Source organism: Parambassis ranga, chromosome 5 (genome assembly GCF_900634625.1).
Source record: "Parambassis ranga chromosome 5, fParRan2.1, whole genome shotgun sequence".
NCBI classification, from domain to species: Eukaryota; Metazoa; Chordata; class Actinopteri; family Ambassidae; genus Parambassis; species Parambassis ranga.
Window position 1 is genome coordinate 25,620,337 of NC_041026.1, and position 13,887 is coordinate 25,634,223.

The 13,887-nt window shown below is 40.6% G+C and overlaps 1 protein-coding gene across 6 annotated transcripts; it reads left to right on the top strand.

Moving 5' to 3' along the window:
• The first annotated feature begins 366 nt into the window (after positions 1–366).
• Positions 367–13,269, top strand: zmynd8 (zinc finger, MYND-type containing 8). Of its 6 annotated transcripts, XM_028406285.1 has the most exons (22): positions 367–488; positions 4,873–4,943; positions 5,017–5,168; positions 6,506–6,727; positions 6,894–7,007; positions 7,431–7,496; positions 7,705–7,797; positions 7,882–7,969; positions 8,051–8,106; positions 8,206–8,283; positions 8,378–8,493; positions 8,583–9,082; positions 9,527–9,676; positions 9,821–9,976; positions 10,146–10,676; positions 10,777–11,268; positions 11,371–11,567; positions 11,847–11,927; positions 12,021–12,099; positions 12,190–12,429; positions 12,575–12,773; positions 12,898–13,269. In XM_028406285.1, exons 1-21 carry the CDS (start codon positions 475–477, stop codon positions 12,748–12,750), a joined length of 3,672 nt encoding a protein of 1,223 aa, XP_028262086.1. In that variant the 5' UTR covers positions 367–474; the 3' UTR covers positions 12,751–12,773; positions 12,898–13,269. The 6 variants fall into 6 exon arrangements, with proteins under 6 accessions (XP_028262086.1, XP_028262085.1, XP_028262090.1 ...); XM_028406284.1 differs by having other exon boundaries at positions 12,575–13,269; XM_028406288.1 differs by lacking the exon at positions 367–488 and adding an exon at positions 870–882 and having other exon boundaries at positions 12,575–13,269.
• The last annotated feature ends 618 nt before the right edge of the window (positions 13,270–13,887 follow it).

The following is a 13,887-nucleotide window of genomic DNA, read 5'->3' on the forward strand; positions in this document are numbered from 1 at the left end:
TATACAGTCGTGCATTTGTTCCTAATGATTAGTTTACCTTGAGGGTGGGAACTCTCTTTGTAGGAATTTAGAGGCCTGTTCTTTATGCATACAGCAGCTGAACTACTCTTTCCAGCTGCAGTAACTTGTGCTCTAGCAGGTTTATGAAACAACAATAGTTATATGCAGTCTTCTTGGTAGCTATTATGTATGCAGTGTCTGGTTGTTTTCATCTGGGCCTAGCTCTTCTTGCTCTGAGCACTGTGTTTCAGCTTGCCTGTGCAAAACAAAAGACAAGCAGCCAGGAAATGCACTAGCCAATCAGCATCTGCCTTAGATTTTTTCAGCACGCTTGGCCAGTCCCAGTGTGGCTTATATCAGAACAGTGGAGTCGGACAGCTAGGAGATTCGTGGCTGTGCTCTGGGGAGGGTGAGGGCTGACAGGGCTGTCCTCCATGTTTTAATAAGCATTGACATATCACACAGTTTTTAGCCATGCATCCACACAGGTAAGGCCTATTTTTATTTTTCCACATATACTACGTGGTTGATAAGGCACCTCACTGTGTTTAATCCATGCCATGGGTGTTTGTCACCCCTCAGCCTAGAGTGGAACTGGAAAGGAGAGCATAGTTTGGTGCAGTACAACAGACAGCCTCTGCTAACTGGATGGCTCTGTGTATCTCTGTAGTAGGGTTATGGGTCAAGTGCAAGGTCATTGTGTGTTCACAGTATAATGACTGAGACAACCTGCTTTCTTTTGTGAAGTTCAAAAGAGAACTGAGTTTCTGTAGCTGTTCCTGGCCTGTGATGATCAAGATCATTGGCCCAGTGTGGGAATAAGGCAGGATGGGAGAGACGGGGAGCAGTGCAGAGGGGAATCCCCAGAGGACTTGACAGATGGTAAACTGACAGCACTGCAAGTCTAATTTAGGCCTCAAACTGAATTGAGAACAAGGCAGCAGGATACTGTCATTAATTGTTCACTTTACAATGAGGAATTGACTATAAATGGTCTAACTGCTTAATTTTTCCACATTTCATGTAAAATTACCTTTATCCCAGAATGATGCCTTCTTTCAAACCAGGCAATAAAAACATGCATTTAAAGGGCCTAATCCTGTAACCTGTACAACAGTTTTCTGTTGTACAGGTTACAATGTCAGCCATCAGTGAAATACATTTGTTTTAGCAGTTTGTTTATCACAAGGTTAGAGGAATTGCCTGAGTCTAATGGTGTGCACTGCCTCCCAGTGTTGTTCTCTGCTGCCGTGTGTCAGCCATTTTAGAGAGCTTCCCCTTTCTGTCCCTCTGCTCTAAGCACACTGGGTATTTGTATGTAAGAGAGAAGGAAAGAAGAAGGGAAGGACTTCCTCTGAAAAGGCTCTGCACAGAACCCTCATCTCATCCAGAGAGGCTTAAAAGCAGTGATTGAAGCGGAGCAGGTTAGACTGAATTCTGTTTATATAATGATGATGTGGATGGTGATTATCTGTGTGCATGAGTCAGATAAAATGTAATATTTAGTTAGTGATTATATTTTTCTATAAGTTTATTCATTCCTCTCAAACATGCGAGGTAGAATATGTTCAATGTGCTTTTTCTTATATGTGGATAGCTGTTTTAAATATAATCAGGGTAACAATGGCCTAGGTATAATGGTACACATAATGTTGCTTGATCAGGGTTCAGGAGCAGTCTGAATTGGCTGAAAGAGCAAATCCACCACACAGTGCTTTGTGAATGGTGCTTGGTAATGCGTTTAATCCCCTCATTCCACTACGGTGTGAGGATTGGTGCAGACACACTTAAATCAGCATTACACCTACACACAGCCTGTTTAGTGTAGTGTGTCTTTTCACATCCCCCTAAGGCATGCTTACATACAAAAATACCTAAAATCTCAAAATATTCATATGCTATTTTATGTTATGTTTTACTGTATGCATCTTCAGCAAAAAGGTCATTCTCATTGTGAGTTCAGTGCAAGCTTGTAGTTTGAATTAGGTAGCAATAATCATGGCTGCCGATACATGCCATCAACACAAATTTTTTTTCCACTATTTTCCACTTTCAGCAGAATATGAAAATGATCATTCAGGGTCAAACTCTGTACCATCCTGTATGTATCATTCTGCACAGTAAAAACTGAAGAACTGAACATTTCTGAATGAAAGGGAGATTCAGTGTATCGTTATGGACCATTGCAGACAGTGGAGTTGGTCCTGATATCTCGGCCTGGATGTGTTTCTGTTTTGAAAACAGTCTGTTTTACCCTGCATCTGTACCACAGTGTTTTGACTGTGTTCATTGTTTATGCTCAGGTTTCCAGGCAGATGTTGAAATGGCAGTATGTGCTGAAGAAATATTAGGGAAAACGGTGGGAGCAGGTTATATCTACCAAAGGCCTGTGAGATTTTCAGCCCCATTGTGTCCACTGTTTGTGGCCATGCTTCCATATGAGCATGCTGAGGCACATAATAAGCTGCATGTGGTCTTGTACAGCAGATTTGACTGGTGTAGTGCATACGTGCTGTGTGTGCAGTGCGCACAGTGGACAGAGAGAAGGAGAGGGAGAGAGAGAGGGAGTGAGAGAGAGAGAGCGTGTGTCTTCAAAATGGATGCCATACACATACACAGGCTGAGAGCACAGCGAGGGAGGGAATCTGATCCTCTCCCTGTCAAGCTTGTTAGGCTACAACTTACACGTCTGGCAAAAGACACAGCCAGTGTATGTTTGTAATGGGTTTTAAGAACGTGAGGGACTTGGTTTTCAAGACATTTTCAGTGAAAACAAGGACCAGTGCTCTCTGCATTGCAGCACTGTGGTTGAGGAGAGCGGGGAGAAGAGAGCCTGTGTGGCACATCGAGCCGAGCACCCAATCAGGTACCTCCGTGTGGTGCCCAAGCCAATCGGCAGCTTGCAGCCGAGGTTAAAGATTGACAATTGCAGGAGAGAGCAGCAGGGAGAGAAGGCCTTCTGGGAAACCTGGACCCATCTTTTCCCTCATCCCCCCAACGTCCTCAATAATTGATAGAGATTAAAGAATAGACTGAAGATTCTGTATGTGAGTAAAGAGAAAGGTATGCTGTTAATTTCCTACATTGAAGCATGGTTGTTATGCCAGTGGTGGGTGTGAAAATAGATGCATCAGTAGATATCAGGCTGTGTTTGAAATGATGTGGTCTTTGATTTAAAAATGTGTTTGTCAGAACGGGCAGATTTGTTTTTCATCCTGGTCATGTTTCTATCTTTCCCTTTGTGTCTTGTTGCTCTATTTCCTGGTCCGAACAGGACAGGATGTCACTTGGGTAAACTGTCTAAGTCTGCCCAGACAGGTTAGATGAGGAGGCCAGTAATGCTAATTCACTGGGCTCTTGTCAGTGTCTGCAGATGTGCTGTGGTTCTGTATTTCATCTCATCCTTCTGTTGTCATGGAGGAGGATGAAAGATTGAAAGATGTGGGGGTTGGTAAACAAGATCATTGCAATAGAAAAGAATACATCCAAATAATGCTCTCCTCAAATGTGTAACATGAAAATGGTCTAGAGTGAAGTCACAGCAAGGCCATTATTTCTCTTGTGGCGTCAGAGAAAATGGTAACAACAGGATCAATGATAGGCACCTGGTGAATCATGTTGGACTGATTCTAAGAGAAACCTGCTGGGTATAGTTTGAATGAATGGTGGCTTACATTGCAAGATTTTCTTTCATATGGCTTGGGGTTATTAGTGACTTTTACTTTTTGTATACCGTAGTCGTATATGCCTTTCACTACTTGTTAGATGTCAGAAGATTAATTACACTACATTCTGTTGACATTGCATTGTGTTTACGTGCTTTAAAAGTAGAAAATGACACTACACACCCTCTTTGCTTTGTGTAAGATGTACAAAGTTGTATTTTGTTTTGAAACAAATGCCTGAGGAAACCACCATTTAGAGTGTGTAAACTGTTGGATTTATCATTCGTATAGGGTATAGGGTATTTCAACAGTGCTGTGTTATGGTTAACATTAACCAGACATGTAATACTTCTGTTCATAATGGTGCAGCTCTAACTAATCAATTTTTATGGTGAAAGAAAGAGCCTATTAGCAAAATGGAATTTTGTTTTGTAGAAAATAACCTCACTGTAGCAGTATGGGATAATGTATCCTAAAGCTGGTTACACCATATTGGTTCAAACTTGTGATTTATATCTTAAAGTATGCACATGTGTGTCTCCTGTTTGTCTGTTTTATGGGTGTCCCATAGCAGAAATGAATATAATGTTCATATTTACGTTTTCATTAGTGTATATAAATAATTGCATTGCAACTATGAATAGATTGTGTTCCTATTTTTAGCTTAAAATAAGCACTGTATACTAGTAGGTTGTTCCTCTGGCCTGTCATGTTGTGCCACTATGTTTATAAAGTTCTAAAGTTTATCAAGGTTTGTCTATTCTGGCACAGAATAGACAATAGGAATAGGTTGCACCCTACATTTTTACTGGAAGATACCATTAAATGATTCACTTTGCTCTTTTGAATGAGACGTTGGCACCACTGATGTAGATTCATTTTTTTCCACCTTTTGTTTAAATCAGTCATTTTTTTAATGTTCTAATTTTTTCTAGCTGAAGCTAAAGTCTGCTGGACAACTGAGTTGGTTGTATGATAGAGATAATCAGTATTATGGCTATGGCTATGTCGTTGGTATGTAAAATTCTTGACATTTTAAAAAACCCTGAAACAGCATTTATTTCTTCTGTCCATGCTAGCAATGCTGAGGAACGTGTGGAGTGATAGTATAATGATATTATAATTATAATAACATAAATTAGAAATGATACAAATATTTAGGTTACATCCTGCTAGAATATTTTTAAAAATGTTTTTTGTGCAACAGTGTGGTAGAAGAAAAGAGAGAAACAGAAAAACAGACTGAAGAAGAAATGGAGATCTCAACACGATCTAAAGGTAGGAACTGGTATACTTTAAGGCTTTTAGGTTGGTAGACCAGCATTTTTTTCTGTATTCTTTATTTTTGCAGTTTCAGACACAGGATCAGCAGAGCGGACGGTCCAAAAACGGAAGATGCCCAGTCCTTCACACTCGTCCAATGGCCACTCCTCTGCTGAAACCTCCCCCTCCCCAGTGAAAAAGAAAAAAAAACCAGGCGCTGTTAGTAGCAGCAAAGACCAGGTACCAACCACTCTCCCACTTTGTAAACCCTCTCCTCATATTCCTTTGCACAGGCCAAAAGTTGCATAGGCCAAAAGCCTATGCAGCCCCCAGACACCATGCTGATGTTTGAACTTTGTAGTCTTGTGTGTGTCTGTTTGTAAAAGCAATGAGTTATTAAGAGTTGCTATTTGCTAAGTGCTATGCAATGGTTACTAGCTTCGTCATTTATGCTTGAATGCCAGAGTGCTTATTCTAAGACAAGCAGTATTGACCAATCCCTTTTAAGTAAACTTTGGTTTTATGCAGTAGACCATCTTGTCCCCTGTTGCACACATGTTATTATTGTAAAAAGTGACATTTTGTGTATATAGGTGTATGTAGTTTTCATCAAAAAATAACAAAATAAATTCTATTTCATTTCAGTAATATCGTGCTTACAGTATTTTCATGCAGCTTAAAGGTAGGGTAGAAGATTTCATTCTGATGCACTTTTTGTTAAATTAGTGTAACTTCTCTTTACAATCCGATAGCAACCGATTAGTTCGGCAGTTTCGCATTACAACAAAGAATATTAAACATCTGTGGAAGCTATAAAACTCTAAAAACATCAGCCAATCCTGCGAGGCGCCAATGCGCGGAGAGTTGGCTGGTTGTCACTCTCTTCCTGCTCTGCACGCACCAGAGAGGTACGTGCATAATGGCTGAAGTCACAGACCGCAGCTCGTCTTCAGGTAATGCGCGTCCATGTGATTGGGAGGCGTGGCTTCGGGGTGAGCTCTGACACAAAGGGGCATGTGTTTACTTTCAAAATCTGGCTGACTCTCACTGAGTTTTCAAAATCTCCTACCCTACCTTTAAATGGTTACACTTTGATAATGAGCTGTCTAATATGGTGTGGATTCTAACATAGATGAAATATTGTTATAACAGTACAGTATATCACGTTATCTTGTGACTTTTACCTTTAATCCTGCACTGAAATCTGACTGTTGAGCTGTTTGACTATTGAACTATTGGATGTTAGTGTCATTGCTATATAAGAATTGTCTGTCCTACGAATGTGCAGGCACCTTTTGTAATTGTCAAAAGTAAAAGTGGAGACTCATAATTTAGTTTGCTTTTTCCAGGTGCACATTTAGCTTGCTTTGTGCCCAAAGCAGCTCATACATCCACAGTTGTTAAAAAATGACTTGTAGCATTCACTTGCATATTATGCACACCTACTGTATTAAAATAATTACCAGAAAGGATATGGATTGGGTTTTTTTAATGCTTGGCATGTCTGCTTGGCTTCTCTAATCTTTGCCTTGATTTTGACCTACCCAAATTTTGTGTTTCTTTTGCCTGCATTCCAGTCAGAACTAAGACATGGTCCCTTTTACTATGTGAAGCAGCCAGCACTCACCACAGACCCTGTTGATGTTGTACCGCAGGACGGCAGGAATGACTTCTACTGCTGGCTGTGCCACCGCGAGGGCCAGGTGCTCTGCTGTGAGCTCTGCCCCAGGGTGTACCACGCCAAGTGTCTCAAACTACCAGCTGAGCCAGAAGGAGACTGGTTCTGTCCAGAGTGTGAGGTACTCACCCAGAAATGTAAAAAAACAGTGTTGTAAAACCTATGTAAAGCTTGTAGTCCAAAGGTAAGATATGAATAATGACGAAGGACAGTACGTAGGGCCAGGTTAAGGCTTCCAATACACTTTGAAATAATGGGACACCATTGTGATGTCTTTTTTTTCTTAGAAAATAACTGTTGCTGAGTGTATAGAGACTCAGAGCAAAGCCATGATGATGCTAACAATAGACCAGCTGTCTTACCTTCTAAAGTTTGCCCTGCAGAAGATGAAACAACCAGGTGTAAGTATTCTGTATCCTCTGTTTTTTGTGCAACTACATTGATAACCTTTTGTTGAGGCAGACAGCCATTTTAAAGATTGATTACTCTTTTTATTCTCTATTTTAACATATATCACTTGATATTGGCATGCTTTCTTTGTTGGCCAGCTTTAATTTTTATACTGCTTATCCAACCAAAATGCTACTGTATTCCCATCAGTCGTGCCAGATGTAAAGATCTGCACCCTGAAATCTGTCTGTTCACATATCAGTGCAGCATGGTATACTATTGGTTTGGTTGGTTTGCATGTGCAAATAGTTTCCAATAACATAACTAACAATCAAGGTCATTATATTTTAGTGGGCCTGTCATGGCTGGAAACCTTGAACTTAAACATACTAGCTGGTGGTGAGGATACAGCTGCCCCTCTCACTCTCTTTCAGGATCATCCCCGCTTGTCATCTCGCTCCCCCCATGCAGCTTCCACGCAGAGAAAGACTTTTAATTGGGTAATCAATTACACCACTAACAAGACCCCATCATGATTTTTTTCCTCCACTGGTTTTTCCTCCTTTTGTTTGAAGCAGCATTTAGAGTTTTTCAATAATGGCATGGTGGTAGCATGTTGATGTGCGATGAAGAGCAAGGTTGTACTGTAAGTTCACCCTTAATTTGTGCTTACCTTGACTCTCTTTTCTGTCAACTGTAATTTTATAGACTGAACCCTTCCAGAAACCTGTGTCTCTTGAACAGCATCCTGATTATGCAGAGTACATTTTTCATCCCATGGACCTTTGCACACTTGAGAAGGTATAGTATTGAGCTGTATCCAATACATTTTATAAAGAATTTTAATAGTTTGATAGTTAGGCATCTTTTGTTTTTGCACTACAGAATATTAAAAAGAAAATGTATGGCTGCACAGAGGCCTTCTTGGCAGATGCAAAGTGGATTTTGCACAACTGCATTATATACAATGGAGGTATTTTGCATTATGTGACAAATGTGTATTAATGTTAATAAAATATGGAAACTCTTAATAGGAATTATGCTTTTATTGCAGGCAATCACAAACTCACAGCTACAGCTAAAGTGATTGTAAAAATCTGTGAACACGAGGTAAGTATATAGGTTTAGATAGAGGACATTTCATCAGAGTCCCAGTATGGCTGACACTTGGCCTGAAAGTTTAAAAGTCTTATGCTTCTTTGTTTGCAGATGAATGAGATTGAAGTTTGCCCTGAGTGTTATCTGTCTGCTTGCCAAAAGAGGGACAACTGGTTCTGTGAGCCTTGTGTAAGCTAGCTGAGTTTCCTGATTGTTTACCCATACAAATATAGACTACCAGAATACAGCACCTTAGTTCCACTGTTTTACTGTATGTCTGCAGAGTAACCCGCACCCTCTAGTGTGGGCCAAATTGAAAGGATTTCCATTCTGGCCTGCTAAAGCTCTGCGGGACAAAGATGGACAGGTGGACGCTCGCTTCTTTGGTCAGCATGATAGGTATTAGCCCTTTGTTCTTCAGTTACTTAGGTGTGTAGACATCTTAGGCTTTGGAGACAGTCTGTTGGTAAATTGTTTGTATTTTTCAGGGCTTGGGTTCCTTTAAATAACTGCTACCTCATGTCCAAGGAGATCCCTTTCTCTGTGAAGAAGACAAAAAGCATCTTCAATAGTGCCATGCAAGAGATGGAGGTCTATGTGGAGAACATGAGAAAGAAGTTTGGAGTGTTTAATTATGCTCCCTTCAGGACACCTTACACCCCTGACAACAATTTTCAGATGCTGTTGGATCCTTCCAATCCATCATCCACTTCTGTCTGTCCTGACAAACAGGAAAAGATTAAGCTGAACTTTGATATGACAGCTTCACCCAAGATCCCACTGACCAGGACAATGTTGTCTGGAGTTGTGGTGGGAGGGAGCGCCGTAGGGCGGCGACTCCCTCTTAGTGACATGCCTCGCTCCCCAATGAGCACAAACTCCTCTGTCCATACAGGTTCGGATGGGGAACAGGAACCATCAGATAAGTCCCAGACTAAAACAGCAAACAGTCAATTTAGTACAGGAGAAGAGTCCACGGATTGCACAGGTATTTAATGCTTCTAATGTATAATCTGCCACTCTTTAAGTGCCCTTTGGGCCCTTTTGTATTATGCACTATAGCTGTTTCTCAGTTCAGGAGCTGCATTCTCTAAAGACTGTTTGACAACTGACTCTCTGGCAGCAGTAGTTCAAATGTGAAGAAATTCTACATAATCCAAACTATTCCTTACATGGAAGCTGTTTACCCCCAAAACAATGTCCTCAATTCAGAACTTTTAAGGAATACAATTGAAAATGTAAGAATCATCCATAATAAGACTGTCTAATTACACAACATTTCATGGTGTACGAAAAACCAGGCCTTCTTCTGGAATTGAGACCTAGCTTTTAATTCAGCTGATGGAAGTGTGAATACATTTGTCATGTACAAGTGCACTAATAGTGTAGTGCATTAAATCCCTTTTATAAATTATTTTTATACTCTATACAGCCTCACCTGCCCATCCTCCTGCTGGACATCCTCAACTTCCTCCTGCTGGAAGTTCCTTGGATAGCCCTAAACCATTCCACTCTCAAGCCCCTGGCATCTCCAAGCAAGAGAAGACGCCACAGACAGGAAGCATTCTAAATCTAAATCTTGGTGAATATTGTATGCCTTTTTAATCATTTGACATCTGCAAATGTGTTTAACAGTGTTCATAATGTCTCTGATTTAAGGAAGACCACAGCTTGATCTTTCTCTTGTGCTGATAGACAGGTTTTTTTTTTCTTGTGTCTTTTCCAGATCGGGTTAAAGCAGAGATGGACCTAAAGGAGCTAAGCGAAACTGTTCAACAGAAACAAGGAGCAGCACCTATCCTCTCGTCTCCGAAAAGACAGATAAAGAGCCGTTTCCAGCTCAATTTGGACAGAACCATTGAGAGCTGCAAGGCACAGTTGGGTTAGTACAAATAATGTGGACAGCTGTTACACCCAAGTATTTCTGGGATCATTGAAAGTATATTTAAGGGTGTTTTCTAGTCTGTCATTTAGACACATTTAAACTACTTGATGGTAGGTAAATTCTGTAAAATGTTAATTTGTGGTGTGATTTTGTTTTTGCTTTACAGGTATTGATGAGATTTCTGTTGATGTGTATAAAGGTGTGGAACACAGTGACTCTGAGGACTCTGATAAATCTGACTCCAGTGACAGTGAGTATGCCAGTGATGAGGAGCAGAAGACCAAGGATGGTCAAAACCCATCACCCATAGAGGAGTCCCAGAAGGAGCCTATCAAAAGTAAAGTAAAAGACCAACCATCCCCAAGCCAAGAAGAGGAAAGTAAAGTTGATTTACTTGTAGCATCTGAATCTGTAGCAGATGATGCTGGTGGAGTAGTTTCTGATACTCTGGCTAATGAGAAGATAAGTGCTGATTTAACAACAAAAGAGTGCCCAGAGAAGACCAAAGCACCTCTGGATCAACCTGCTTCCATAGAGAAGTGTCAAGTGAAACAAGAGACACAGCAGAGTGTGCCAGTGGAGGACTCTGACTCAGAAAAGGAGCTGATTATTGACCTAGGAGAGGAACAGGGTGGCAAGGACAGGAAGAGGACCAGAAAAGACAGCACCAAAGAGTATTTTACTGGTAAACCTGAAGGTAAGTGTTATATTCTTTGTTCTGATCCTCTGGAGACTCAATAATATTGAAAATAAAACATCTGCACCTTTTCCAAACAATATATGCACTCTTCTTGCAGGTAAAGTTGTGACCACTTCAACACTCCCATCTCAAAACAGTGCAGCCCCTTCCACTCCCTCCAGTGTTTCCACGCAGTCCCCTGTTTCCATTCCTGTCACCATAGTCTCCTTCACTGCTCCCTCTCCCCAAACCATAAGCCTTGCATCTCTGTCCAGTGCCACAGCAACACCCCCTTCTTCCTCCTCAGCCTCCACCACGCCTGCCTTGAAGAAACAGCGACCTCTGCTGCCAAGAGAGACTGTGCCAGTGGTACAGGGAGCCGTGGTTTGGAATCCCACTGCTAAAGTTCAGTCCTCCTCTCAGAAGTGGCAAGTGCAGAAGGTGCAGCGGCAGCAGCAAAATCAGCCACCTGTGGCCACCACACACATACAGGCATCGTCTCAAGTGCTGACCCAGACACAAGCAGGTGGAAATGCCTCTATAGCTGTTTGCTCATCTTCAGCACAATCTCCACAAAGCACGCGCTATCAGACTAGACAGGCTGTTAAAGGTAAATGTTTTGGTCATAGGCAAATTATTTTAAAAAATTATTCCAAATAATTTATTTTTTATTATTTTAACGCTTACTCTTAGTATTATTTTTTTATTCTAGCTGTTCAACAAAAAGACACTCCACTCAGCACATCCACATCGGCTGTCACCCTGGTATCCAGTAGCCCAGGTTCTGTTACCATGACGGCAGCAACGGGTTTAGGCACAGCTGCTACATCTTCACCAGCAGCAACAGACCTGTATATCCCCACTGCCTCGGCAGACGTGGCTGCGGACATTGCCAAGTACACAAATAAAGTTAGTATAATGTTGCACCTTTGTAATAGGTAGAATCCTGCAGTGAAACAATTACTCAGTGTTGGCACCAAATGAGTACCGGCAAAACCTTTATGGTATCTTTGCCTTTGTTGAGACTGACAGTAAACCAGATTTATTGCTCATTTGTTCCTTTAGGTCAGACTATTTGCAAACACTGTTGCCTTACAGATTTAAACTGCATATTTTTGCATTAACAGATGCTGTAAGAAAAAGTAACCAGTCTCATACATCATAATAAAATGGTCACCTCTTTTTCAGATAATGGATGCAATCAAAGGTACGATGACTGAAATCTACAATGACCTTTCCAAGAGCACTTCGGGGAATACAATAGCAGAGGTATTTGTTACTTACAGACTGAATGCTATTAAGTATGTAATATTAGCTTTATATATGAGACTTTTTCTTACCACAGTATGGGTTTTCCTACAGATAAGACGACTTAGAATTGAAATAGAAAAATTACAATGGTTGCATCAACAAGAGCTGTCAGAAATGAAGCATAACCTTGGTGAGAACCTCGTCCATCAACAACTCACCATGTAGTCTCTTTTCCACAAACCTTAAGAGTTTGGTCAGCATGTTGTCTTCTTCAAACTAGAGCTAACGATGGCAGAGATGAGACAAAGTTTGGAGCAGGAGAGAGAGAGGATGGTGACAGAGGTGAAGAAACAGATGGAGATGGAAAAGCAGCAGGCTGTGGATGAGACAAAGAAAAAACAGTGGTGTGCTAACTGCAAGAAAGAGGCCATCTTCTACTGCTGTTGGAATACTAGCTACTGTGATTACCCCTGTCAGCAAGCCCATTGGCCAGAACACATGAAGTCCTGCACTCAGTCAGGTAAAAAACGTGATCTAGCATCAGCATTTACAAAACTAAAAAACTTGTGTCCAGTACGGAGCCTCCTATTGTTTTGTCTGAATAATCATATCCATTACCCGTAACATTTTTATGTAATCTTTTTTCACTTGTGCTCTATTTGTAGCCACAGCCCCACCGCAAGAACCTGAGGCTGAGCCAACAGCAGACCTCCCAAACAAAGCTTTAGTGCAAACTAACAGTGGCCCAACCTCTCTTAAAGAAACGCCAGTCTCTGCACCATCAGACAAAGACTGTGACACAGAGAAGAGCACTGACACTGTGGCTGTCACTTTGTCGTAACCAACATTATCGTACTTGACAGTGTAAATTTGTAGATTGTTTCTTTTTCACTATGAAAATATGTCTGTGTAAACGGTTCTGTTCAAGAGTTCCAAAATTACAGTGAATAACTCAATTCATTTATTTATATTTTTGTTTGTCTTTCAGGGCACATATTCCGCCCCAGTCCACATTGGTATACACCAACACTGACAGCAGATAATAGTAACTGACTAAAGAGGGTAGGTTAAAAAAGATACTGAACTGTTTTTTTCTGATCTATAAAGAAAACTTGCTGTCAGTAAAACAATGTTAAGAGCATGCTAAGTGTCAGAAAACATACACAGTGCAAAGGACAACAGTTACATAGTTTACAAGTACAGAAATGTAACCCGTGTTAGTGGACCACCTCATTTGTACAGTAGAGGACTACTGACAGAAATGTCTGTAAATTACTTTTTTTTTCTATGTTAATTTATTTGTTATTCTGATGTTGCCTGCTGTATACGTAAAAATACACACCTTTAAACATGCTGTTTCTATGGCTAGACCTGGGTCTAATTGGTTACCAAGCAGTCCACAATTAAACTAGTCCTAATTACAGCAGAAAAAAGATAACACATTGTTGGCCGCAAACAATACTTTGTTGAGTCTTATCTTGTCAACCTTATGGTATTTGACACACATGTCTTATTAGTTTGATTGCCATTGCTACGGCAATCAAACTATTGTTATTCACCCTCTTTCTTCTTCTTCTTTTTATTCTTCCGTAAGTTTTTTGGCGCAGCGTATCTTCAGCATACATTGACCGATTTTAGCCATTCAACTATCAAAATGTTCATCTCACAGAGGACATTCCGGGTCAACCTCAAGGTTTTTTCAAAAAATTATAGTTTTTTCAAATATTAAGCAATTTCAGTGTCATCTGCCAAATGTATCTCCTCCAACAAATTTCAAGCTACAGACTCCATTTTAGTCTTGAAACGCTCATTAGATGCTGCTCTATCAAACTTGTTCTTAAATGTGATTGCTATAGGGTAAATGTTTTAATTTACTGGTAATACATCTATTAAAAGTCTTGATAAAGAGTTAGGGGCCATTGTGAGCGATTACATCTCTACATTTGGCAAATGTCACAACTCTAAAATGTCTAATACT